Here is a 23026-nt window from a genome sequence, read left to right on the forward strand (position 1 = left end):
CAGATAGAGACTGTTTCTCAGCCCTGGCAGCGTAAGGTACCCCTTTACCTGAGGAATTACACCTAGACCTGGCCAGGTTTCAGCTGCACGCAGTTCAATAATATTGAAAACCGAATCCCTTCTTTAGCCACTCGATTATTTTCAGCAAGCGTCCCTGCAAACAAACTAAACACCAGTGCCATTTTCTTCCCCGTCAAGATTAGTTATGATTGTCATTCAGGGTGATAATCAAGAACTAAATTAGCTTTCACTGTCTGTCTCCAGTGCCCTCAACACCCACAAACACACAAGCTAAGCAGATTAGAAAGCGCTCCCTTAGTTAAGTTGCAAAACCAGCCTTCAAAAGCAAGTGGCCTGAGCTAGATGTTAGATACAGCAGTGTAATACGGTTAAGGATGGCAACGAAGAGCTTTCTACCAAGCACAGGAATCTAAATAAACCCTTCAGACACAGCACTCGAAACGTCCTCAGGTTTCCGATGAGGACTGCAAAGCAGTTCGCACTTCACCTCGCTTCCCCACAGAGGAAAACCACACTCACGTCGCTGCTGCGGCGTCCCGGAGCCTCCAGCCGAAAGAGGAGCAGCTTTCGGGGGGGTCTCCGGGTATTCGCGCAGCGCACGCTGGCTCTGCGAGCCGGCCAGGTGAAGAGCCTTGGAATGAGAGACACCACAGACAAATTACCACGTGCTAAATATCCTGTTACGCGGCGCTACCACTTCAGACAAGAACAGGCTAGAGCACAAAAGCCGAAGTAATTTGATCACGGCCACGCAGCGGAAGAATCTCGTCTCTCAGGCTCTCGCTCCAAAAACCTCTGATCCAGGCCCGTCTGCAGGAGTCAAACTCCAGGAAAGTTACAGGAGTCCGAAACAAAGCCCTGCTCTGAAATAAAGAGCCTGTTCAGAAAACACCCTACCCCGTACCTGCCTTTTGACACCCACGTGAGATTCGCAGAGGTGCTGAGCACCCTACTGAAACGCCAAACTCTCACTCAACAGCCCAACTACAGATCTAAAAGTCCAAGTTTCAGCGAGTTCGCTGCGAATCCCAAACCACCGGACCATCCCGTGGGCGAGTTAAGTGCCCTTGATCCAAGCCAGGGGCTTGAAAAAACTGGATTCACGGGGCCTCCAAAGCAGCCGCCGCAGCGGACGGGACCTAAGGCAAATTGGCTCGTGCCTCCCGGGGAACGCCACCCCCACCATTGTGCGCAGGGTGCTGCCGTGGAAAGGAAGGGAAATCAGAGCTATTTTTGGAGTCAGTTTTATTGTTTTCTACTTGCAACTGTGCTGATTTACTTGCAGGAGCTGGATTTTAATAGATCCAGGGAGAACTAACGCTCACTTTCTGCTCTCGGCAGAGCGCGCAGAGACATAGGGTCTTTGCACGGCCAAAACATGACCGGTATCATGTAACATTTTAGGGCTGGCAAGCTGATTTATGCAGCCAGGTCAACAAAAGCGATAGCTGATATTGGAAAAGGGTGAAAGCTAATCTCACAAGTGCTACAAGAAGATACATGGGCACATTAAAAAGCGACTTCTCCCTCAAGATCACGCTGTGCAGAAGCGGAAGATACAGCAAAAGGAAAACTCCTGTTCTTTCAATCCACAGTTACTCCCTGCCTTGAGATGGGGAGAGAAGCCGGGAGTCCAGACAGCCAGGAGACAACCCCCCCTCCTGCCCCCAAGCTGGGGGCAGACCTTATTAACGGTCCTCATTAGCAGGTCTCGACTCTTTCAAACACCGCAGCGTGGTTTGGCTGTGGAGTAAAAGTCAGACCCTTAGCTGGTGTAAACACTTAACTGGCCTAGAAGCCAGGGACCAAACCCCACCTCCAGCCCTGGCCTCAAAACATACCTCTAATTTTAAACACACCATTTTAAGGGTTTCCCACAGCAGGCATGAGGGAGAATTTCACCTCCGCATCTTGTAACGCGTACAGGTAATTCCCTTGCTCAATAGACGCTGTTCTCACGTAGGTCCTCCAGGTGCAGAATTCACCCCCAACCCCCAAACAGTTTTTCTGCACATAAAATCAGAGCATGAAGTATTTGGGTCACAGAGGAGGGAGCCAAGTCTGAGCACCGAGCCTTCTGCAGGACACGGCCAAACTCTCTAGCCGAGGGCTAGTCAGAACAGCTCTTCTCTGCCGGCCCCAACACATGCTGTTGTCCTTCACACGCTGCAGCCTGCAGAGACTGGCAGCAAAGTATTCCTGCTGCTCTGAAATCCCTGTAATTAATAAGTAATTGAACTTAACCACCTCGGCATGAACTACAAATACATAAAGACCAGCAGGTATCTCACAGCTCAGCACAGGCAGAACCAACCCAAAGCATCAGAAGCTAAAGGGACACATTGATGACTTCTTAGAGCCGCAGCCTGTTGAGGTTTGTTTTTTCAAAGACATTTAACTGATGCCAGTCACCAAACATGGGCTCAAAGTTTAAGGGTTGGGGGAAACCAGTCTCAACATAATCAAAGCATTCCTACAGAAAGATGTTTTCAGGTTCACATCGTAAATCCTGCTGCAAAGTAACAGCACAGCTACCGCACAGCCCTGGATGTCCTGAGGTCCCAGTGACACGAGAAGAAAAAATAACTGGCCAGTCCCATCCTCAAGTGTGTGTTTCCCTCTCTGCTTCCTACTGTCAAACCGTACTGCTCCAGGGGGTGGGAAGGAAGGATACTTTAACTCCATTCTTGAGAGCATCCCTGTCTCTTCCCAAAGGATTTTCTCCCCATTCCAAGCATATTCAGAGGTGCTCTCGCTGCCTCCTTCTCCAGCCATGCCCACAGCAGCCCCACGTTCACCTCCCTCCAGGGGAACCAACGCCCCCAGTCACATCCCCTTCCCTCTGCTGTCCCCCCCCCAGACTTCCTCAGGGCTCCCCTTCCTTCCAGACACCCCCCTCCACATTTCCTAACCTACCTCCCCTCCTTACAAGGGATCACTCCAGGGACGAGCTTTCCTTCAGAAGCTCAGTTTCTCTCCCCCCAAAACCACCCCCCCCCCGCAGTCATCCCCCTGCCACCTGCCCTGCCCAGCCAGGGTCCCTGCTGATCTGTGGACTTGGCTCCTGCGCATATTTCTTGCTAAGGGGTCCCCTCCCACAGGGCAGAGAGGGGTCCCCCTGAAGTGGGGGGGCCCCCTTCCACTTTCTTCGACAACAATCTCCAGCCTCACAAGCCTAAAAACTTTTCCGCAGTGAGTATCACCCAAAGGACAGCTGATGCCCACCTCAGTCCTGCCCATCAAAGGATCTTCTGGGGGGAAAGAAGGGTCCAGCCCTCCCACCGCTGCCTGGGGGAGAGACTCCATGTCCTCCCTCCGCCTCTTCGAGGACGGTCCCCAGCTCTAACCGCCACCTCTCTCCAGACAATCTCTCTTGCTGGAGGTGGAGATGGCAACACAGGCCCTTCCTCATCTACTATCTATTAGCTCTCCCTGCTCTGGGATCCAAGAGATCTCCCCCAAAATAAAGGTGAGGGGGAAAATCTCCCCAAGGATGGGAGGTCTGGGAGGCCACCAAGGCAAATGACATGTTGGAGGTGACCCTTAGATCCACCCTCAAAGAAAGAGAGGCTCCCTATGGAGACAGGAGAGCCCTCACCTTCCCCAGAGAAGCTCTTCCATGGGGCAGTGTCCTTCGATCCCTCCACCCCACAGAAAAGATCCTCTAAAAGCCTCAGGGAGGGGGAGGCTAGATCACATGCCCCCAAAAAGAGCAGCTGGACCACAACCCATCTGCAGAAAGAGGCACCTGAGAACCCACAGTGAGGGGGGAAGCCTGTCCACACCCCCTCTGTACGGAGGGGGCTCCCAGGAGGCGAAGGCTGGCCGACACCCCCTGAAAACCCCCGGGGAGGTGGAGGCTGGCTCAGCCCCCCTTATAAGGCCCCCAAAGGCCCTGGTGAGGGCCAGCCACCCGCAGAAGGGTCCCCCAAAGCCCCCAGTGAAGAGAGGCTCCTCCCCAGAAGGGTCCCCTAAAACTTCCACTGAGGGGACAGCACACCAGGCCCCCCATAAGAGCTCCCAGTGAGGGGAAGCTGGCAGAGCTCCCCCCAGTAAGTGCCTCCTCGCAAGACCCCACTGAGAGGAGATGAGAGCAGGTCCCTAACAGGAGCCCCCACCCCAAGGAAGCTTCCAGTGAGGGAGAACTGGCACAGCCCCGATAAAGCCCCCCCCGTGAAGGGAGACCAGCCCGGGCCCTCCAAGTCTCCAGTGAAGGGGGACTGGCCCAGGCCCCCTCCCGAAAGACCCCCACACCCCCACCGAGGCCCCCACCCTCCATAACGGTCCCCGCTGAGGGGGTACCAGCCCAGCCCCCCCCCCAAGGAGCCCCCCCAGCAAGGCTCAGCCCCCAGCGCAAGGGCAGCAGCGAGGCGGGGGAAGGCGCCCCCCCCCCCCGGGGGACCCCGAGCAGGGCGAGCGGCAGCGGGGCGCGGGCGGCCCGGGCGGCAGCGGCCCCCCCCGTACTCACACCTCCAGGATGCGGTCCCCCTTGCGCACCCCGGCGCGGTCGGCCGCCCCGCCGCCCAGCACAGCGCTGACGTGCTGCAGCGGGGCGTAGAGCTCGCCGTTGATGCTCCGCAGCTGGCCGCCCTCGCTCACTTGGCCGCGCACGTTGAAGCCGTAGCCGGACTCCGACTTGACGATGCGGACGACGCGGGGACCCCCCGGCCCCGCCAGGGCCCCGCCGCCGCCGCCGCCGTTCCGGTGCGGCGCCGCCGCCGAGCGCGGCAGCCCTTCGCCCTCCTCATCCGCCATCTTGGCGAGCAGCGCCCGGCCGGCCCGTCACGCGACCGCCACCGCGCCAGCCACCGTAGTGCACCCCCCACATCCAGGGGGTCGATGGGAAATGTAGGCCAAAGGCACTGCGGGGGCGGCCGGCGCGGAGCACGCTGGGAAATGTAGTCCGGCCTAGCGGGGCACGACGGGAAGGGCGGGCGGAGCGAGGGCTTCTGGGAGCTGTAGTGCCGGCCCGGAGCAGCCGCCATGGCAACCGGAGGGGAAGGGGCGCGCCCAGAGGCGGCTTTTTTGGGCTCCCTTCGAGCACATCAACGTGCGGGGCTGCCCAGCAGGCCCCGAGCAAGGCCCTTGCCCTCAAGGGTGGGGGGTGTCTTGGGCCACCCCCTCTGGAGAGGGGGGACACTGCCCCAGGAGGGGAGCAAGGGCCCAGAGGCAGCACAGTGCAACATGAGAGCCTTGTTCAAAGCAGAGCTGGAAGAGCTCCCTGCTGAATCACAGCTCTCCGAGCACAGTAAAGGCCCCCCCAGCAGCCTCGGGGCCAGACTGGGCCCAGGGGGCTCGTTTCATTTTTGTGCCCAAGCACGGAGCGCTTCACCCCGCAGCCGGGCCCTCGGCGAGCTCAGCAGCGGTCACCGCCACAGGATCCGGTTCTGAGGGCGTCAGACACAGCACCAGCCCAGCCCACGGGGCAAAGGAGCCCAGGAAGATGAGCAGGAACTTCAGCAGTTTGACACACCAGCATGAAAAATGAAGTCCAGGGCCTATTGCCCCCTGCAGAAGCAGGGAAGCAAGCGAGGGGGCCAGCTCAGCCCAGAAGAAACAAATCCACACCACACCCCAGCACACGTGCACTGTTAACATCATGTATTCAACTGGCTACAGGCTGACAGATTAAGGCATACATGGTTTTGGTATTAAGAGTTGCAAGGTATGGTTACAGCACATTGTCTCACCTCTCTGGTAGGTATGAACACCAACAACATTCCTCTAGCTTCACCCAAGCTCCTTTACTAAGGACACAAGACAAGCTCATAACTCACAAACCAGAGGAAGCTGGTTGGTGTTTTCCAGTTCAAATATGGGACAGGCAGTTCTCAAACATGCTCCCTTGGAGTTAGACAGCAGCAATCATGCCTGTCACCACATCATTGGAAGACACCAATAATTTATTGAAATAAATACAGGTACAAACTAAACAGCCTCTGGGTTTAAACACTAGACGTGTACACTGGGTACAATTTCTCTACCCTCAGGAGAAAGGGAATGGGAAAAGCATGTCAATACACTACTTTGGCCACGTGAACCTTTGCCAAGTCTGGAGCAGCCAGAGGTGCTGGAGATCAGAGGTGGAGGCTCCCAAATTGTCATGCATTGAGCTTTGTTACAGGAAGGAGTCTGGTTTCAGGAAGATTTCTTCTTTGTAAGGGTGAATTTAAAAAAAAACAAAACAAAAAATAAACAAAAAAACCCCAAAACAAAACAAACAAACAAACAAAAAAAACAAGTTAGACCCCAAGTCCATGTTGGCAGCTGAAATCTGAAGGGAGGGCTCTGTTTGGACAAGACCCTTCAGAAGCAAAGGCTGCTCACAGAGCAACCCAGGCAAACCCAGGACTGGCCAGGGAAAGCGAGCTGGGCTCTCCAGCTAGAGCGCTGTGTTGTGCACACCAGGGCCAGCTGGTCCCAGCCACCCTAGCCGGTCTCCACCAAACTGGCATCCACATGACCCTGGGACCCAGCAGGGGACAGTGCGGACACTTCATAAAGCTCCTTCCTCTGCCAGGACCTCCCCAGCAATGTCTGTCCTTGGGTGCCACAGTTCTCCAGGGGCACTGCCCTCCACTGACAGATCCAGGGGAGACTGAGTGCAGAGGCCAGAGAACAGCAGCCAAGCAGAGAAGTCCAGTCAATGATAACAAGGGGAGAGTCTTCAGCTCAGACCAGCCCTCGAAACTCATGTTTCCACCACTCGAATAAGAGGCAGCGGCTTGGGGCCCGTCACCCTTTTGCTGCAAGACAGAAAGAATTTATTCAGCCAGTCCAAAAGGAAAACCTTCAGGATAAGTCCTGTCTCAGCCCTGGTAGGTGACTTTCCCCCTTCAGCTACCCACGGGAGGGATCTTTACTCCCCTGAAGGAGGGATACAGGAAAGGAGACCCCTCTGCAAACAGACAACTACAAAGTAGCTTCACAAGGGCAGAGGGAGCAACCCTGAGTCCAGCACCACCTCCAAGACTGCAGCTTCTGCTTCCCCAGATGAGACACAGACCCACAGACAAAGCTACTGAGCAGCCTGGCAGGCTCCCCTGTCGCAGGAGAATACCTGCTCTCTATTTACCTGCTCACATACTCCGATTTTGAGCGTGCCCGGGAGCTGTGGCCACTTCGACTGACTTGCTTCTCAATCAAGTGCTCTATGCGATCATGCATCTCCAGGTTCTGCAAAGAGATTGGAGCCGTGGTTAGTGCAGGGTGGCTGGGGACAGAAGGGCTGCTGGGACACAGAGCGCTTGCTGGGAAGTAGAGGAACGCCCCAGTATAACCTCTTGCAATGGGGCAGCTTTTTCCTGAGGGAAACGAAACCCAACCCTCCAGAGGAACTGCTCACCAAAAGGAGAGCCAGGGATGGTTTATAAGATCTGGCTAACAGCTGAATTGAAAACATGGAAATCCATGTGTGTGCAGTCTCTCTAGCTGGTGCTAGAGCTGGAGCTCGTTCTGCTTTCTGCCTGGCTTCACAGAGGGTTTTGCATGCGCACACTGTCCCCATGCAGAGATTAGCAAAATAAGTCACCAAGGAGAGAAGAAAGTGATGGAACTGCCAATGCAGGCTCCAATTTTATCCAAAAAAAGAGAGAAGTTTGACACGCATTACAATCTTAGAGGCTGGAATGCAATTTTAATTTCTGACACACATGCAGTCAGCTCCAGCTTTGTAAGCAAGAAGGGTTCTGCTGCCAGAGAGATGTGCTTGGTGAGATTATTTTGAACTCAAATTGAGTTCACAGCTGCTCCAGCAACCCTGGCTTCACTGGAAACCATCACACTAGCTCCAAGAACCAGCACGACCCTCGGGGCTGCAGAGGGCACATTCCCCTGCTGGAAGCAGGTGTCAGCGCAAGGGAACAGCTTTGCTGCTGGCCACTCTGCTGAGAGCCTGACATGCTGCAAAAGTCATTTCTGTAACAAGAACAGCCACATCCCGCAGGTGTGAAAGCCAGTCGCACCAGGATATTTCAACAGGAGACTCTGAGCTCAGAGCAGACTCCCCTGTCCACCCCCCGAGACAGCCCCAGTAGGACACACCTCAGCCTCCAAGTAAGCAACCCTCTCCTTGAGCTCCTGGATCGCAGCATCTTTGTCCTGAATCACCGTTTTGGAGTTCTGGAGCTGTAAAAGAAAGTTCACACCAGCTACAAATCCCTCTCGTGTACACCTGGGCTGGAGAAGTGTCTAGGAAGGAGGGCAGCTTAGCCAGCCATCCTTCTGCCTGTGAACACCCACAACGTTAACTCCAAGGTCTGCATAAAAAACAATCATCAAAAAAGCCTCAAATTAAGTCTGAGAATTAAGCCATAGGTGAAGGAGCCTCCGCTCACACAGCTGAGATTTAACTCTTTCAGCAGGCCACACTGGGCACACAGTAGTGTGCCCTCCCCGGCCCAGGGCGCAACTGCCACCACAGCTAGCATTGAAGCCCTTTGGGCTGTCACCGCAGGGTCCATTGCTGCTTCAGAGCAGCAGGACAGGACTCTGGGCCTTTGAAATTGTGTCCCTTTGGTTTGCAAAGGGAATCGCCCCCACAAACTGGCACTCCTTTGCTTCCAAGCAGCTCGTTCAAGACATGTTTTTGCCACCCCGGCAGGACCCAGCGAGCCCAGTCCCTTCTGGCTGTTCCCAGGCCAGCTCTGCCCCCGTGCGTCCTCCCACCCCAGAGGCACCCAGCCCTGCTCCTCTCACCTGCTCAATCATCTGGCGGACTTTGCGCTGCTGGCTTTTCAGCATGTCATCCAGATGGTGTATCTTCTCCCGCAGCATGGCCACCTCCTTCTCCAGCTTGGCCGACCTACGAAAAACAAATGGAGAGTCCAGGAGCTGCTGGCTGGCTTCCCAGAAAGAGGAAAACCTCCAGCACCTGCTCAGCTATGACCAGAGCAGCTCTTATCAGCCAGGTCTCTACAGCTGCACAGCTCTGGAAACACATCCACTAGATAAGGTAAGTTTTGTCTCCGCCTCTCCTTATTGAAACAGGAGCCACAAGGACTACCAGCAACAGACTGCAGGGACACAGGAATATCAAGAAGAGTCAGGCCACAAAACAAGGCCTTCCAGACATAAATCCCTGCCAATTAACCCCTGGAGCACATGGATACTGGCTGGGTGTAGCAAATCCTGCATGAAGGGAAGAATTGGCTGGTCTCAAGGCTCCCTAATCAGGGCAAAACCCGCCCCGAGGTCTCCCGCCCAGTGTGGCCACTAGAGGTCCCCAAGCTGTCCAGCTCCAGAGCCTCCGTTTTCGGAGCAGAGCAAAGCTGTGGGAGGTATTTGGAAATTAGTCAGCTCTTGGGAGTAGGGCACTGTTTTGCAAGGCAGAGAGCAAGCACGCCCTTCGCAGGAATGTGCAGTCACGCCCCAGCAAGCTGACACCCCGACCCAGCAGCGTGGGCTTGCTCCGGAGTCGGCAGCCGAGCTGGAGGCCAAGCCTCACCGGTCTTGTTCGGCGAGCTTGTCACCTTCCACACTCCTCAGCCTCGCCAGCTCGGCTTCGCCTTCTTTCATCTTCAGCAGCAAACTCCCGTGCTCCTGCAGAGCGAGAGGCCGCGTTACGCGCAAGGAAACAAGTCACAACACATGCTCCTCCATTCCAGAGCCAGTACAAAGCAGCAAACTACAGACACCCAGAGAGCAAGGCAGGCTCTGCTCAGCCTCTCTAATGAGCTGTGGGTTGTTTTCACGAGCACTAAATTTACATGCAAGAGAAGACAGGCAGGGGCAGCCACAGAGATGACCAACAGCAGACACCCCACTCCTTTTCCCCTAGGTTACGGGCAAGGCACAAAGCCATCTCCTTCCCTGCTGTTGGGCCGGGCAGCAGTCTGTTTGCTTCACACTCATACTAAACTGTTAGATTTATGAGTTTAATATTATTACGAGGAGACAACAGCCAAAAGAAAATCAGGACTGAAGGTTGTGTTAATGCCCCCATGAGAGGGGGAACCAGGCAGCTGTCTAGACTGCGTGCATGTTTCTAGGATACCTAGAAGAAAGCAACAGAGCAACGAAGATCTAGAGTTGAGAAACACAAGTCTAAAGCAGTCTAAACTGTCTAAAACTGCAGCTTCAGGGATGATACCTTCTCCATCCCTGCCAGGAGTCTCTGCAGCTCGTCCACCTGCACCTCCTTCTCCGCCACGCTCTTCTCCGCTCTCCGCAGGGCAGAGCTGGTTTGCTCTGCTTCCTCCTGGTACTGCGAGATCGTCCGCTGCAAACGAGATTGAGACCCCTTTGGCACCCTGGCACGTCCAGACCCCAAAGCCACTAGAAACCTTCGCCCGAGCAACGTTTTGAAGCATCACTGCTGCTTGAAGCCTTGGCAGGCAGATTTCGCTGAAGGCAGCTGGGTGTCTCAGCAAACAGAAGTTCTCTAGAAAGCTTGCCTGGCTTCAAAGCACTTCAAAGGAGCAAGTGCTTAAATGCTATAGCAACAAAGGCACCTCAAACACAAGAACATGTTCGTTCTCAGCAGCATGTGTTCTGGGGCTGTCTGCAGGCTCCTCTGGGGCCACCCGCCTGAGAAACAGCCCTCAGGCCCCAACCCCGCTCGTGCACGAACAGCTCAGGAGCAGATAAGGGACAAGAGTGTGGAGCCCCACTGAAGCGGGCTCAGATCACAAGGCAAACTGAGAACATCTGGATACTGCTGGCGGGATCAGGACCCCATGATGCCTCCATGTCGGGGATCCCTAACATTGCCATCAAGGCTCACTGCCCACAGTCGGCATCCCAGCTACACCCACTCCTGCGCAACAACGGCACGGAGACCCCAACGCATGCCACAAACGTGCCCGGTGACGTCCCGAGCACAAGCACGGATGCGCTCAGTGCAGGTACTGCCATCACAAATGGATGTTGCCTTGCTGCAGGAAGAGGTCATGACTCAAACCCACTTCCCCAGCGGACAGGGCAAATTCTGTCCCCCAGCCCACTCCAGGGAAGCCCCCAGGCTGCCTGGGACCAGTTTGGTCTGTGGGACAGGATGCAAGCTGGGACGTCACCTCTCCCACCAGCCACCCACAGCCTCAAAGCGGCAAGGTAAAGTGTTTAGGCCCAACCCATCCGGGCAGTGAGCAGTCACAGGAAAACAAACCAGAGAGGACCATTAATCACTGGCAGCGAGGAAGTGAGGAAAGCGAATGCAGCAGCTTCGTCAGCACCACTCGGCAGAGAGAAGCTGTCATCGCTGACGGCCACAGCCCACCTTGCCCATTGCACTCCGACGGTTTCATCCCAGGCTGCTAATGACAGTGGCTGTGGACAGCAGCCACTCACAGACAGTGGCCCAGTTGCTACATCACGTCCCTTCCCAAAACGTTGGGGACATGCTGCAGGTTGGCACTATACTGCCCGTGGCAGGAGACTCCCTTGCATATTCTTATTACGCAGTGCAAAAAAACCAGCTGAAGCAAGCTGGATCAAGAAGAGGCCCAGCAGAGTTTGGAGAGACCACCTTTTGACCTCGCTGCTGCTTCTGTTTTATTTAATTTTAGCTGGGAAAGCATTTATGACTCCAGACTAGCTTGGGCAAACAGAGAAGCTGTTTGCTAGGGTTTGACTAGACCTATAGGAGCCGGGTCTTATTCCCGGAGTGTTTTAGCAGTGGGCAGCATGCTTTGAGCCTGCTGCTCTGCAAGGAGAAACCAGACACATTCAGCTGCCCAAAGCCAGCCAGGCTCAGCCTGGAGCCCAAGCCGCGACAGCTAAAGCATGACCCAACCACGCACCAACACAGCCTGCCCCAGCCCTGTGCTCTGCAACTGGACTGCGGAGGTTCACGTGCGCATGAGGCCCCCCAGGTCACACTATCCCAACGGAGCAATGCCCAACGCAGTCACCTCAAAGGCCTTCTTCTCCAACTGATGGTGCTTCTCAGCCTCCTGCAGCTTCGTGAACAGCCTCTTTGCCGTCTGCCGGATCTTCTCCGCATCGTCTCCCAAATAATCCTCCTCCTGTAGAGAGGTTAAGGGGACAGGCTCAGCAGCAAGAAGGTATCAAAGGAGCCCCCCTCCCTTCTGTGGGTAGGGCCACTGGTTAAAAAGCCTGTGACATCAAATCTCAGCGTGGACAACCAAAGGAGCTCCCGTCCTCTCCTCCCGCACTTGAGCGGCAACTTTCAGCCCTCAAGATAACGCACGCGACATCCTTTGGTTGCCTTCCAAGCCCTGCTTTCAGGGATGCCGTAGCGATCCACGCTTGGGAAACCCAAAACCCAGCAGTGGGAGTCAAGTCAGCAATTGAGCCTGACATCCCAAATCCCAACCCCTGAGCTACTGCTCAGATGTTTTTTTCGCTTCTGGACAGCTCAGAGCATCTGCCCCTGGCCAGGGGAAAAGAAAAAATTAAGAGCTTGAGAAATATTTACCAACTTCAGACTTCTGTGAGCCCTGCTTCTAAAAAATTCTCATGCTCAGAGATCTATAAACTCATTATGTATGTTTTTATAATAAAGCTGCAGTCCATTTCTGACTTGGTGCTGTAGAAGGCAAGGCAAAAGTGTCTGATCACATGCTGAACAGGCTCCCAGTTGCCTGCTGGGACGAAGACTTCAAAAGAAAAGAAGTGTTACTGTTCATAATTCAGAAATCCCCCTTTTGGCTACGTACCTGCACTTCCCAGGAATCGGCCCGTAGCCTCTCGGGGTACAGCCAGCTTCCGTTCTGCTTTTCCAACATGACCTGTTTAAGGAAAGGTCACACCAACAGCCACCTAACGCTTCCCGGCCCAGCCGCTTGCAAAAAAAAGCGAACGGTTGCATGCAGACAGCTAGCTCGGGGGCACCACAGCAACTCTAGACGGAGTTTTTTCCCCCGCAAATAAACATGCAGTAGCGCATCTGGCCAGCCAATGCATGTTGCTTACTGACTCCTCATTACTTGCTTGTGCAGGTTTCTAATTTTACCTGTAAGAGGTGCCAGGGTGGCTTTTATTTGCCACAAGCACCTCAGTCTTTAAGGCCCCTTTTATCATTTTCTGGACCCAACGATGACATCTTGTTTGGGGGGAAAAAAAAAAAAAAAAAAGTGTCATTAAAGCCCAAGAAATGCTCCCGTTACCTGTGCAGGCTGTTTATCTCCTTGTCTGTTCTCAAGTTTACTACTTAAGTCTTCCCGCAGCTTCTTCAAAGAACTTCTAGCCTGGCAAAGGCAAGTCAATTTAGCTTGGTCTGCATGAACAGTGTCACTCAGCCCCACCAAATCAGAGGCGCGGTGGCTCGGGGACACCCTGCGCCGAGACGCAATTGATTGCTGCTGTACCAATTTGTGCTCTGGTCTTGCTCCAGAGCAAGCAAGCCTGCAAGCAGTGCTCTCGGAGCAGTTAGGAGCCTCGCTAGGCAGCTTTATCGTAGGATCACCGACCAAAAAAGCAACAATCTGGAGACGCTACTGATTTTTCAGTAATCATTGATTCCGCCTTTGAAGAGATCATCACAAACCACAGCTTGGAAGTGCTGAAAAGACCCTTGCTGTTCCCCAGCTCTGTCTCTGCCACCCTGCAGGACTCGGACAAGTACAGTCTTGACTTGCAGCTACCCGAATTAGTCAGAGAAAAGGAGGCAGAGGAATGATTTATACGCCTTTTCCTCAGCCATAGCAAACGCTGAAGGGCTGCAACTCCAGCGCTTTTCCAAGAGAAAAAGCTTCTCAAAGCGTTATAGTGTGACTTTGTCCCTTGCCCAGTAACATGCTGCTGGATTTTAGAGGCCAGAGGAGGCAGGGCAAAGCCATTCGCCCAAGAGTGGGCAGCAGCAGGACCGACCAAGTGCACAGTGTTGCTCGCAGGGCAGCAATCGAGTCCTTAACCCAAGGACGGCAGTCAGTCATTCTGCTCTGGCTCCATCAAGACATCCAAAGGGTTTTTGGATTGCACGACCTAGCGTAGGGCACTTCACTGCAGACTGGTACCACCACCACAACTTACTGGTTTAGCTTATTCGCTGGTTTTCACATGCAGGATTAAGTCAAACTGCACAGTTATGCTGCTTCAGCTGTTCTGATAGGGCTACGGCCTCTGCGGCGAGACAAGGGCTAAGTCACGCTTGGCTACTGCTAAGAGGCCTTTTGAAATCTGACTCCCGTTTCCACCTCAGCTGCCGAGAGCTAGAGAAAAGCTCAAATCAGAAGAGCTGAAGTCAAAGCCCCAGCAGCGGGGAGGACTGCGCACAAAACGGCAGCGTCCAGGCAGCTGAGAGATAAGGTCTGGGTGAGTAACACCCCCGGGAGAGCTGGAGCCCTGGGAACGCTCGAGCATCTCAGTCAAGTCCGTACTGCGGACAGGAGGCAGCACGAACACTGTTGTCTTATGGGGCAGGGGCAGAAAAACATGCATTTTGGCAGAGGAGTCAGAAGGATGACGTAAAAGATCTGGTAGCACAGCTCCAGCTCTGCCCCTCGCTTCTCCCTGGGGCCAGCGCCCAGCATAGAAACACCCCCACGAGAGCCAGCCCAAATTTAAATTTGGGGTTTGGGGTTGCTCTTTTTTGCCAAGCTGCCCAGACCAGAACATGCACGCAACTGCTTCCACATTTTGCAAGCAGCTCTCTCCACCTCTCCAGCAATAACATCCCCACCAGGAGCAGAAGAAAGGGGTTAATCCCCCAACAGCCTCCTCATCCAGTTTCCTTTGGAAGATGAAACACCAAAGAAACTGCCTTTTAACGAGAGGCTCCAGCTGTGCCGCGCCCAGGCATGCAGGGGACAGCCTTGGGCAAAAGTCATCGCACAATTCTCTTCAAATTCAGTCCATATAGCAGAGCAATTAGTCAGGCTGAATTAATTTATCACACTTGATTAGATGGGTGCCCTGTACGGGCAAGTCAGACTGGAGAATTCAGCTCCACTGCTGGTTTGCCAGAGCGGTTCAGACACACGCGCAGGGCTCAGCTGGGACATGAGCGCTGCAGCCAGCCAACGTCGAGCCTGCGTGGGCACCACCTCCATTTCGGCAGAGAAGGCAGGAGCAGCCCCACATGTGAAACCACCATCGGTCACCCCAGGGAGAGCCCAGCACCCCAGACCCTCACAAAAAGCCCCCACCAGCAGCTTCGCATCAGGACAGCACATGCAAGCCCGAGCCCCCACAGACATAGCTACCTCTTGAATGTAACGAACTTCACTTTTCAGCTGGTTGATGTGTTCTTCGTGATTCACGCTGCCCTCAGCCCGTGCTTTGAGATAAACCTGAGCGAGAGAGACAGGGACACCAGGGAAGCTGTGAGGGAGACTGTCCTGAACTACAGACACCCCAGTAACATCAGCAAAAAGCCGGGCTCCTCGGAGGCTGGAACACCAGATTCCACAGCTTCCCAAACCTCTGCAGCCTGTTGCACATTGCCGGCAGCCTTCCCTTTGCAGCCAACCTTCCCCGGCTTTTTAAGAAGCCACTGCCTCCTCCACAGTCCCAGAGCAGCTGCACCAGATTGACGCTGCATCCCCCCAAAGCCTGGGCAGTTCCCTGAGCTGATGTGGGTGCTGCAGCAAGCAGCCCATACAGGAGCTCCTTCCCTTTGCAGCTTCACGTGAAACCTTTCAGTCCCACCTATCACTGAACAAAACTGCTTTGCAACAAAACCAACGGCAGCAGGAAGCCGGCGACCGTACCTTAATGATCTCCTCGTCGCCGTCGTTGGATTTGATGCATTCGGATGCCAGGGAGTGACTACTGCTCGATCTGTTGGCCACCATGGCGAAGGCCTTTCCTACCGGCTGCAAGATATAGAAAAAGGACAAAGCTTTCAGAAATACAACACCAGCTGGAATGGTTTGCCCGGCTTTTCTGGAGTGAGTGCTGGTCAAATCAGCATCATGCGTTATGGCAGAGGAACGTGGCAGCAAGCACGGTCTAAGAATTGACAGCGGAGCATTTAACAGATCAGGAGAGGAATTTTATGCTTTATAAAGTGTAAAGTGACTGATCCTCCCTCCAAACATCAGTTTCCCCCTCCCCAAAGTCAGCACATGAACTTGCATTTCGCACTCCAAGTTCCACACACACAAGTTGGGGAATCTTCTTCCTCACAAAATTCACCCATCTAAAGTCCCCCGGGGCGATTCGGCCATAAAATCCGGAGCCCGGCCCGCAAGGACCATGCCTACGGGAGGCAAAGCACCCACGCGTGGGAGAGACGCACCTTCTGCTTCACCTGCTCACGTCTATCGCCCGGCAGGTCATTCGGCAGAGTCAACCTCAGCACCTTCAAGCTGTCCTAAAACAAGAGGCAGGTTTTAGGCTTTAACTCCCTGCAAATCATTCATATCCAGCTCCAGCCCTGCACACATATGGGCCAAGAGCCAGGCCAGTTCGTTTCGAAAGCCGGATGAGCATCGCTATAGACGCACGAACAAGCCGCCTGCTCCTTTAGCTTAGGCTCCAGCCTACAAACTAACTCTTACTCATTTTAACCTGAGCGTTAATACACAGCAACAGCATTTATCAAATCCATCGGAGCTTGGAGAGGAGCCGTGGCCCAGCCAAGACTGAGGTAATGCAGACAGGCTGATGCAGACAGGCTGAAGCAGCAAGTGCTGGACTCGTTTTAACGCGGGCCCTTCTTCGCGGGGAGTCACAGCCATTATCGGTCACGCCAGCACGTGACTCGGGTGCTGCCACGGGACATTTAGCAGCAGCAGCCAGACGAAAGCAGCTGCTCTCGGCTCACACTCCAGGACCTTGACGTATGTATCTCCTTCCTTGCCCTACGCACGGCCGACTGTAGCTGGACACGCTTGCACACGGATGAACACACACCGGCACGGGCTGAGCTGAGCCGGTTTCGGTAGCTGCTGGCAAGGCAGGCGCAGCAGACCAGTCCTCAGAGAAAGGACCACCGCCGCAGCCAGATTCCTGATAAAAAGCTCTGCAGCTTATTGCATCTATGGAGGCGTGAGCTGGGACCAGATCTGCCTTCCCCGCTCTGAGCTTACCTGCTCCCTCAAGGCATTTCTCCTAGCACAGGCAGCTAAGGACGCATTTCAGTGGTGTTGAAGACACTAGCAGGTTTTTAAGGGGATGGACAGAGAGCTAGAGTATATGAACAGCCTTGAAGCAGAGGGTGCAGACACCTGGAGCGCTCCAGCCCACGCGCTTGAGGAGCCTGTTGGCAGCCTGCAATCCTCCACGCAGGCACCAAGCACCCTCGGCGTAACGCAAATCCACCCCTTCCCAGCAGAACCCATCTCCAGGTGTCACCGGTACGTTGTAGTAAATACAGTCTCCAAACCAGGAGTTGCTCAGAGTCTTCGCTAGCCTGGACAGGCAACAGCAGTGGAGGCAGCGTGGAGCTGAGATGGTGCCCGCGCAGCAACGGGTGCCCTCCCCTCACCACGCCTGGGACACGTCAGCTTCCTGCTCTTCAAAGCACCACCAAGGCAGTCCTGCCTCATCTTCTCCAAGCACGTTTTTCACCCTCCAAGTCCCAACAAGCCATCTGTTTGCTTCCAAAATATTGTGCCTGCACTGCTCTCCCAAGCGCTAGCTCACTGGGAAATGAGGAGCCCTCCTACAGATCTTCAAACACTGCGATCATCTCCTTCGTTGCCCCGTTAAGACAATTATCTGGTGCAGACTTCACTAGGGCTCTGCTAGCACTCCACAGCACTCACGGTTGAGCCAGATACTTGCCTGCAACTTTTATTCTGGGAACATTTTCCCAGATGAGAACCAAGGAGTTAGACACCACCTTTGGAGCTACATAAGCGCTAGAAGAGGTTGATGTAGAGCAGGCATCCAAAGCAGCCGATACTTTTGGTAAGAGCTGGGAATCGCTCATGAGTTTTACACCGGGGGAAGCAGCTTCAGGCAGCATCCACATGCAAAACATCACTTGCTTTTCATGCGGAGCTGCTGACTAAAGCAAACGGGTTGCAGGGACAAGCAGGGTCAGAGCTGTCCTCACCTCGGTCCAGCTCTCACAGGGAAGAAACATCCATAGACAACCAGCACCGGGGTATTACCCTTGCTCAGGAGCAGTTAAGCAGCATCCGTGCTCTTCAGTGCCATTTCGGTGCTTTGGGAAGTCCTGCCTCGATGCAGCAACCTTGCCTGCTTCCCACAGGTCACCTAACTCCACACCGACCTGAACCACCTCGGTCCCTTCCCACGTCACCACTCACAGCTTTCGTTCGTGAGCATAAGGATGCTGGTGCTCACAGGCACCGTCACGCACGTCTCCAGCCCCTGCGAGAGCTGGGAAGCTGCCGGCGCTTTCCTACGGCAGATCTGCTGCAATAAGAAACAAGCACAAGCCGAGTCCAGCTCTGGGGACAGAGCATAAAAACCAGCTGGAGTCAGTGCTGGGACGCTTGCAGTCACGCCACGCAGAGTGGATAAATTCAGCATCCAGCTGTGCCAGCTGCAAACCAGGTGGGGCAATAAGCAGCACGCGGCCCCACAAAGCAGGCTGCGACTTCCAAAGCAGCAGGGCATGAAGCAGCCAGCGCTATGAAGCCTCAAGCGGAAGCACCAGGAAACGAACTGGTGAACTGTCTGCTCTGGCTGTAGGAGAGTAAAAGGAGCCTGTTTCTCTCCAGGGGAAAGCTTGCAGGACCACGAGGTGTGCGTTTCCCTCCTGCAAGGGGGAAAACGCAGGCAGCCAGCCCGAAAACACAGTCAGTCCCTCCATTAGTCACATGAAGGCCTCCGAACAGGCGCAGCTACCGTGACGTGGGTTTAACAGGCATTCCCCGGGTCAGCTCCGAAAGCACACGAGCCGCGGGCGGGCTCGAAGCGGCCAAACCCAGGCGAGCTCCTGAGCTCCCGTGTGAAGACACCGGCATGAAACGGGCTGCAAGAGACGAGCTGCTTCCACTTACTCACCTAAATGACACCCTCCAATCCCTGCACGCAGGATTTGGCTCTTATTCTGACGTAGCACCATTTGCCGGTCCCCAGAGGGGTTCGAGCACTATTATTTGAGCGACTTTAAGCCTACCATCTCACAGCCACCAAAGGGGATGTCTTACAGGCAAGAATTCATTAGCTCTTCACCCGCCGCCAGGCAGTTTTGGGGAGAATTAGTCCTTCCGCCACACAGCAGGAACAACTCGGAGGGCTGTCGCAGAGAGATGTCCACAGTCCCTGCAGGGAACGGCTTAAACCCATCCTTCCTCCCCCTCCACAGCGCCAAATCCACCTCCACCTACAAGAGTGGAGCTGCAGAAACTCCCCCACGCCAGCCAGCCCCACTTGTTTACTTTTGGGCTATCATAAAATCAGCTCTGCCAGCACTCACCACCTGCTTACGACTCATAAGCTGCTCTGCGCCTCTCCAAAACAGAGGGGACGGTGGGTTTTGGGGTCCCCCCTGTTGTTTTCTGTAGGCAGCAGAGCATTTCACAATGCCACGGCTGTCCGGAGAGCAACAGAGGAGCTTGCACTCGCCTCCCGGAGCTCCTCACGTTGGAAAAAAAAAAAACCTGGTACAGCAATCACTTCCTTCATACCCTAACCGTGCGCTGGGGTTACCCAGCCCAGCAGCACGCGTTGCTCTCAACACACCCCGCGTTGCATGTTTGCGTTGCATGTTTGCGGCTTTTACTACCAGCCTCAGGAATTAACCGCGAGCCGGAGAGTTTGGCAAGGTTCGTTTTCTCGCTACAGCGAAGAGCCAACAGTCGGAGGGGTTTTGGCAGAACAGTTATGCTCCCATCCGAGATGCTTTCCCAGGAGCTGGCTTTGGTCTCAATCATCCAAAAAGAGCCAGTTCCCTTGAAATTTAAGGTAAGGGATAGATGGGAAGACGAGGCTAGCAGTCAGGACGGGCTTTCAGGTATGCCAAAGTCTTTTTTTAAGTCTTTCGGCACATTCTTCATTGTCAAGCCCTGCAAAAAAGGCCACTCGGGAAGCCGAGAACTTTGGAAATCTTTGAAAGACCCTAGGGTAGAAGGCGGGTTGCAGGGAGAGATACTAGCTCTGCTCCACAGAAACCATCCGCAGACCAGCCCCAGGAGAAAGAGGCCTGGAAAACCACTGGAATGACCTCCTGCGTCTTGGGGAGAGGGCTTGGAGGAGACGCAGCCCTGTCCAAGGGCCCCGGAGAGAGCAGAGCGATGCCGGTGACACCACATGGTTTTGCGACCACGGCCAAGTCATTTCATCCATCTCAGCTGTTGAATAAGAACAGGCCTGACCTGACCCGGAGGGGATCGTCAGGGATCATTAGCAAATAGCTCCAGTGTTTGGAGATACTTTGGAGATACCCGGCATTGCAGAGGCACTTATCACCCTAATAACCTATTAACCAAACATGCCCAACTCGGCAATCGCTCCTTATAAGGCCAGAAAGCTGCAGGGAATTAGGACTCTCCTGCAGAGACTCGAAGATGAGTCACCGCACCAGGGCTTGGACTTGGGAGCCAGGCAGGCACCGGCCCGGCAGAAGGAACCAGCACCAAGCGTTTGCTCTCCAGCACGGAGCCCAAAGGCGTTTTAGAGGATTCCTCATCGGCGGGGTCTTCCCTGCTTGCATTCCCTTGGGATCTTGGGCGGAAAAAAAAGCCAAACTGCCCCCCCTGAGCTTTGCCCATCGGGCAGCCGGGCAGGGGGCTTTGCCCCTTTCCGGGGGTCCCAGGGGAGCGCCGGCTCCGCGGCACCGGGCCCCATCCAGGCTGCTGCCAGCCGCACCCAGGACCCGGCGGTTCTGCCCTCGCCCAGCTGCTGCCTGCAGTCGAGCAAAGGGAACAATAAGGAAGAGAAAACAAGAGGCCGTTCGTAACCCAGCGAGCAGTCGCCAAAGGACGGTCGCTACCGGCTGCTCCGATCGCGCTCCTCCTCGCAGTCACCAAAAGCCAGTCGACAGGGAGGTTAAAAACTAAAGAGATCGGCATAAATCACTGACAAAAAGCGCGTCGGAACAAGCCCACGTGCGGGCTGGGTTTCCTGCGAGGGCGGTAAACGCCACGGGGGTCAGCAGGGACCACGGCCAGGCGAGCCCAGGAGCATCGCTCCCGATATTTCTCCATCCTTATCTGCCTGATCTTACCAAAACGCCCATCGTTTCACCCAGGGCGAGCGCGCAGGGGCAGGCGGGTACCGGGAAGCACCCGGGCGGGCCGGCAGCACGGAGCACCCCGCGCCCGGCTCCGCGGAGGAGACGACGAGGCTCCCGGAGGGGGAAGTTGAGAGCTCCGAGTATTTAATGCACCTTCCTATAGCCGGTGAGACAAGTTTTAGCTGCCGCCGAGCCGCGGGCGGGCAGGACCCGGGAGCGAAGCCAGCGGGCGGCCGCGCAAACAGCTGCCGCGGGGCCCGAGGCGCCCCGAGGCTGCGGGAAAGGGCGCGGCGCGCACAACCCCCCCCCGCGGGCCCGGCATCGCGCCGGGGCCCCGCAAACCGCGAGGGACCGGGGACCCCCCGAGGCACCGGGGACCCCCCCAAAGCCGCCAGGCTCCCGCCCCCCGGAACCGAAGCGGGAAGCCCCCGGGGGGGGGGGGGGGGAGGCGCCGCCCCCCCGGCCGCGGCTCACCGGGCTCTCGCCGTGGGGCCGCACGTCCAGCACCGCGCACCAGCCCTGCAGCCCGTTCATGGCCCCGCGCCGCTGCCGCTGCGGCGCCGCGCCCGCTGCTTATATACGGCCCCGCCCCCTCTGGCCCCGCCCCGCCCTCGTAGCCACGCCCCCTCGCCACGCCCCTCTGTTGTAGCCGGCCCCTTGGTTAGCCACGCCCCCCTCCGCGGTGGCCCCGCCCCCTGCGCGCCGGGCAGGTGGTGCCGGGGCGAGGGCGAGCGTGGCGACCCAGGGCGGGCCGAGCCGAGCCGTGCCGTGCCAAGACAGACTGAGCCGTGCAAAGCCCCGCTGAGCCGTGCAAAGCTGTGCCGAGCCCCGCTGAGCCGTGCCAAGCCCTGCCGAGCCGTACTGAGCCCTGCCGAGCCGTGCCAAGACAGACTGAGCCATGCAAAGCCCCGCTGAGCCATGCAAACCATGCCAAGCCGTGCAAAGCTGCGCCAAGACAGACTGAGCTATGCAAAGTCCCACCGAGCCGTGCCGAGCCATGCTGAGCCATGCCGAGAGAGACTGAGCCGTGCCAAGCCCCGCCGAGCCGTGCAAAGCTGTGCTGAGCCATGCCAAGCCCGCCCAAGACAGACTGAGCCATGCCAAGCCCTGCTGAGCTGTGCAAAGCCATGCTGAACTGTACTGAGCCATGCTGAGCCATGCCAAGCTGTGCCGAGCCCTGCTGAGCCGTGCAAAGCTGTGCTGAGCCAGGCCAAGCCCTGCTGAGCTGTGCAAAGCCCTGCCGAGCCGTACTGAGCCATGCCGAGCTGTGCCAAGACAGACTGAGCCATGCAAAGCCCTGCTGAGCCATGCAAACCATGCCACGCTGTGCAAAGCTGAGCCAAGACAGACTGAGCTATGCAAAGTCCCACTGAGCCGTGCCGAGCCGTGCCGAGCCATGCCGAGCCGTGCAAAGCTGTGCCGAGCCAAGCCGAGCCCGCCCAAGACAGACTGAGCCATGCCAAGCCCTGCTCAGCTGTACAAAGCCATGCTGAACTGTGCTGAGCCATGCTGAGCCATGCCAAGCTGTGCTGAGCCATGCTGAGCTGAGCCCTGCTGAGCTGTGCAAAGCCATGCGAAGCTGTGCTGAGCCGTGCCAAGACAAACTGAGCCATGCAAAGTCCCACCAAGCTGTGCAAAGCCGTGCCGAGCCATACAGAGCTGTGCTGAGCCGTGCCAAGACAGACTGAGCCATGCAAAGCCATGCCAAGCTGTGCTGAGCCAGGCCAAGACGGGCTATGCCATGCCGCCGTGCCGGCTGCAGCAGTCAGCAGTGCCGGCTGCTCTCGGAGGGCGATGCAATGTGATGCCCCCACGCGCGGGAGGTTCGGCCCCAGGGCGAAGCACAGCCCCGGCAGGCGCCCGCTGCGGAGCCCTGGCACAGCAGGGCCCTGCCCGCCCCCGGGGTGACCAGAGCACGGTCCCCCCCCCCAAAATCAGCAGGCACCGAGGCTCCCCGGCCTGGGCTGCCCCCACGGCTGAAGGCACTGGGGGGCCGGCGGACCCGGC

General features: G+C 56.1%; 2 protein-coding genes across 7 annotated transcripts in view; both read right to left on the reverse strand.

The window, feature by feature from the left end:
• The window catches only part of SNX27 (sorting nexin 27), a 40866-nt gene extending 36037 nt beyond the window's left edge, over positions 1–4829 (reverse strand). For 3 of the 4 annotated variants that reach the window (XR_010385409.1, XR_010385408.1, XM_026114937.2), the window contains exon 1: positions 4490–4829. Coding sequence is in view for 2 of the 4 variants with exons in the window: in XM_026114937.2 (XP_025970722.1) it covers positions 4490–4776 (287 nt within the window). In the remaining 2 variants the exon portion in view is untranslated. The remainder of the gene's footprint in view (positions 1–4489) is intronic. The other variant, XM_026114938.2, reaches the window with a different exon arrangement.
• Positions 4830–5607: 778 nt separating this feature from the next.
• Positions 5608–21604, reverse strand: TUFT1 (tuftelin 1). 3 transcript variants are annotated; one of them, XM_064499114.1, is made up of 13 exons: positions 21494–21604; positions 16163–16237; positions 15633–15737; positions 15126–15212; positions 13089–13169; positions 12639–12710; positions 11871–11984; positions 10112–10240; positions 9467–9561; positions 8719–8824; positions 8065–8148; positions 7097–7197; positions 5608–6767 (listed from the first exon to the last, which is right to left on the reverse strand). In XM_064499114.1, exons 1-13 carry the CDS (start codon positions 21551–21553, stop codon positions 6713–6715), a joined length of 1164 nt encoding a protein of 387 aa, XP_064355184.1. In that variant the 5' UTR covers positions 21554–21604; the 3' UTR covers positions 5608–6712. The 3 variants fall into 3 exon arrangements, with proteins under 3 accessions (XP_064355184.1, XP_064355186.1, XP_064355185.1); XM_064499116.1 differs by lacking the exon at positions 13089–13169; XM_064499115.1 differs by lacking the exon at positions 16163–16237 and having other exon boundaries at positions 21494–21594.
• Positions 21605–23026: the final 1422 nt, after the last annotated feature.

This window comes from Dromaius novaehollandiae, chromosome 29, assembly GCF_036370855.1.
Source record: "Dromaius novaehollandiae isolate bDroNov1 chromosome 29, bDroNov1.hap1, whole genome shotgun sequence".
Taxonomy (NCBI): Eukaryota; Metazoa; Chordata; class Aves; order Casuariiformes; family Dromaiidae; genus Dromaius; species Dromaius novaehollandiae.

Bases quoted from the DNA above. Each gene is read 5' to 3' on its own strand.
- TUFT1 (XM_064499114.1), bottom strand. From the start codon at position 21,553: ATGAACGGGCTGCAGGGCTGGTGCGCGGTGCTGGACGTGCGGCCCCAC. The intron at 8,825-9,466 runs GTGAGGCTTGGC...TGTTTTTCGTAG, and splicing joins AAGCTCGCCGAACAAGACCG to GTCGGCCAAGCTGGAGAAGG. The intron at 6,768-7,096 runs GTAAATAGAGAG...TCTGTCTTGCAG, and splicing joins AAATCGGAGTATGTGAGCAG to CAAAAGGGTGACGGGCCCCA.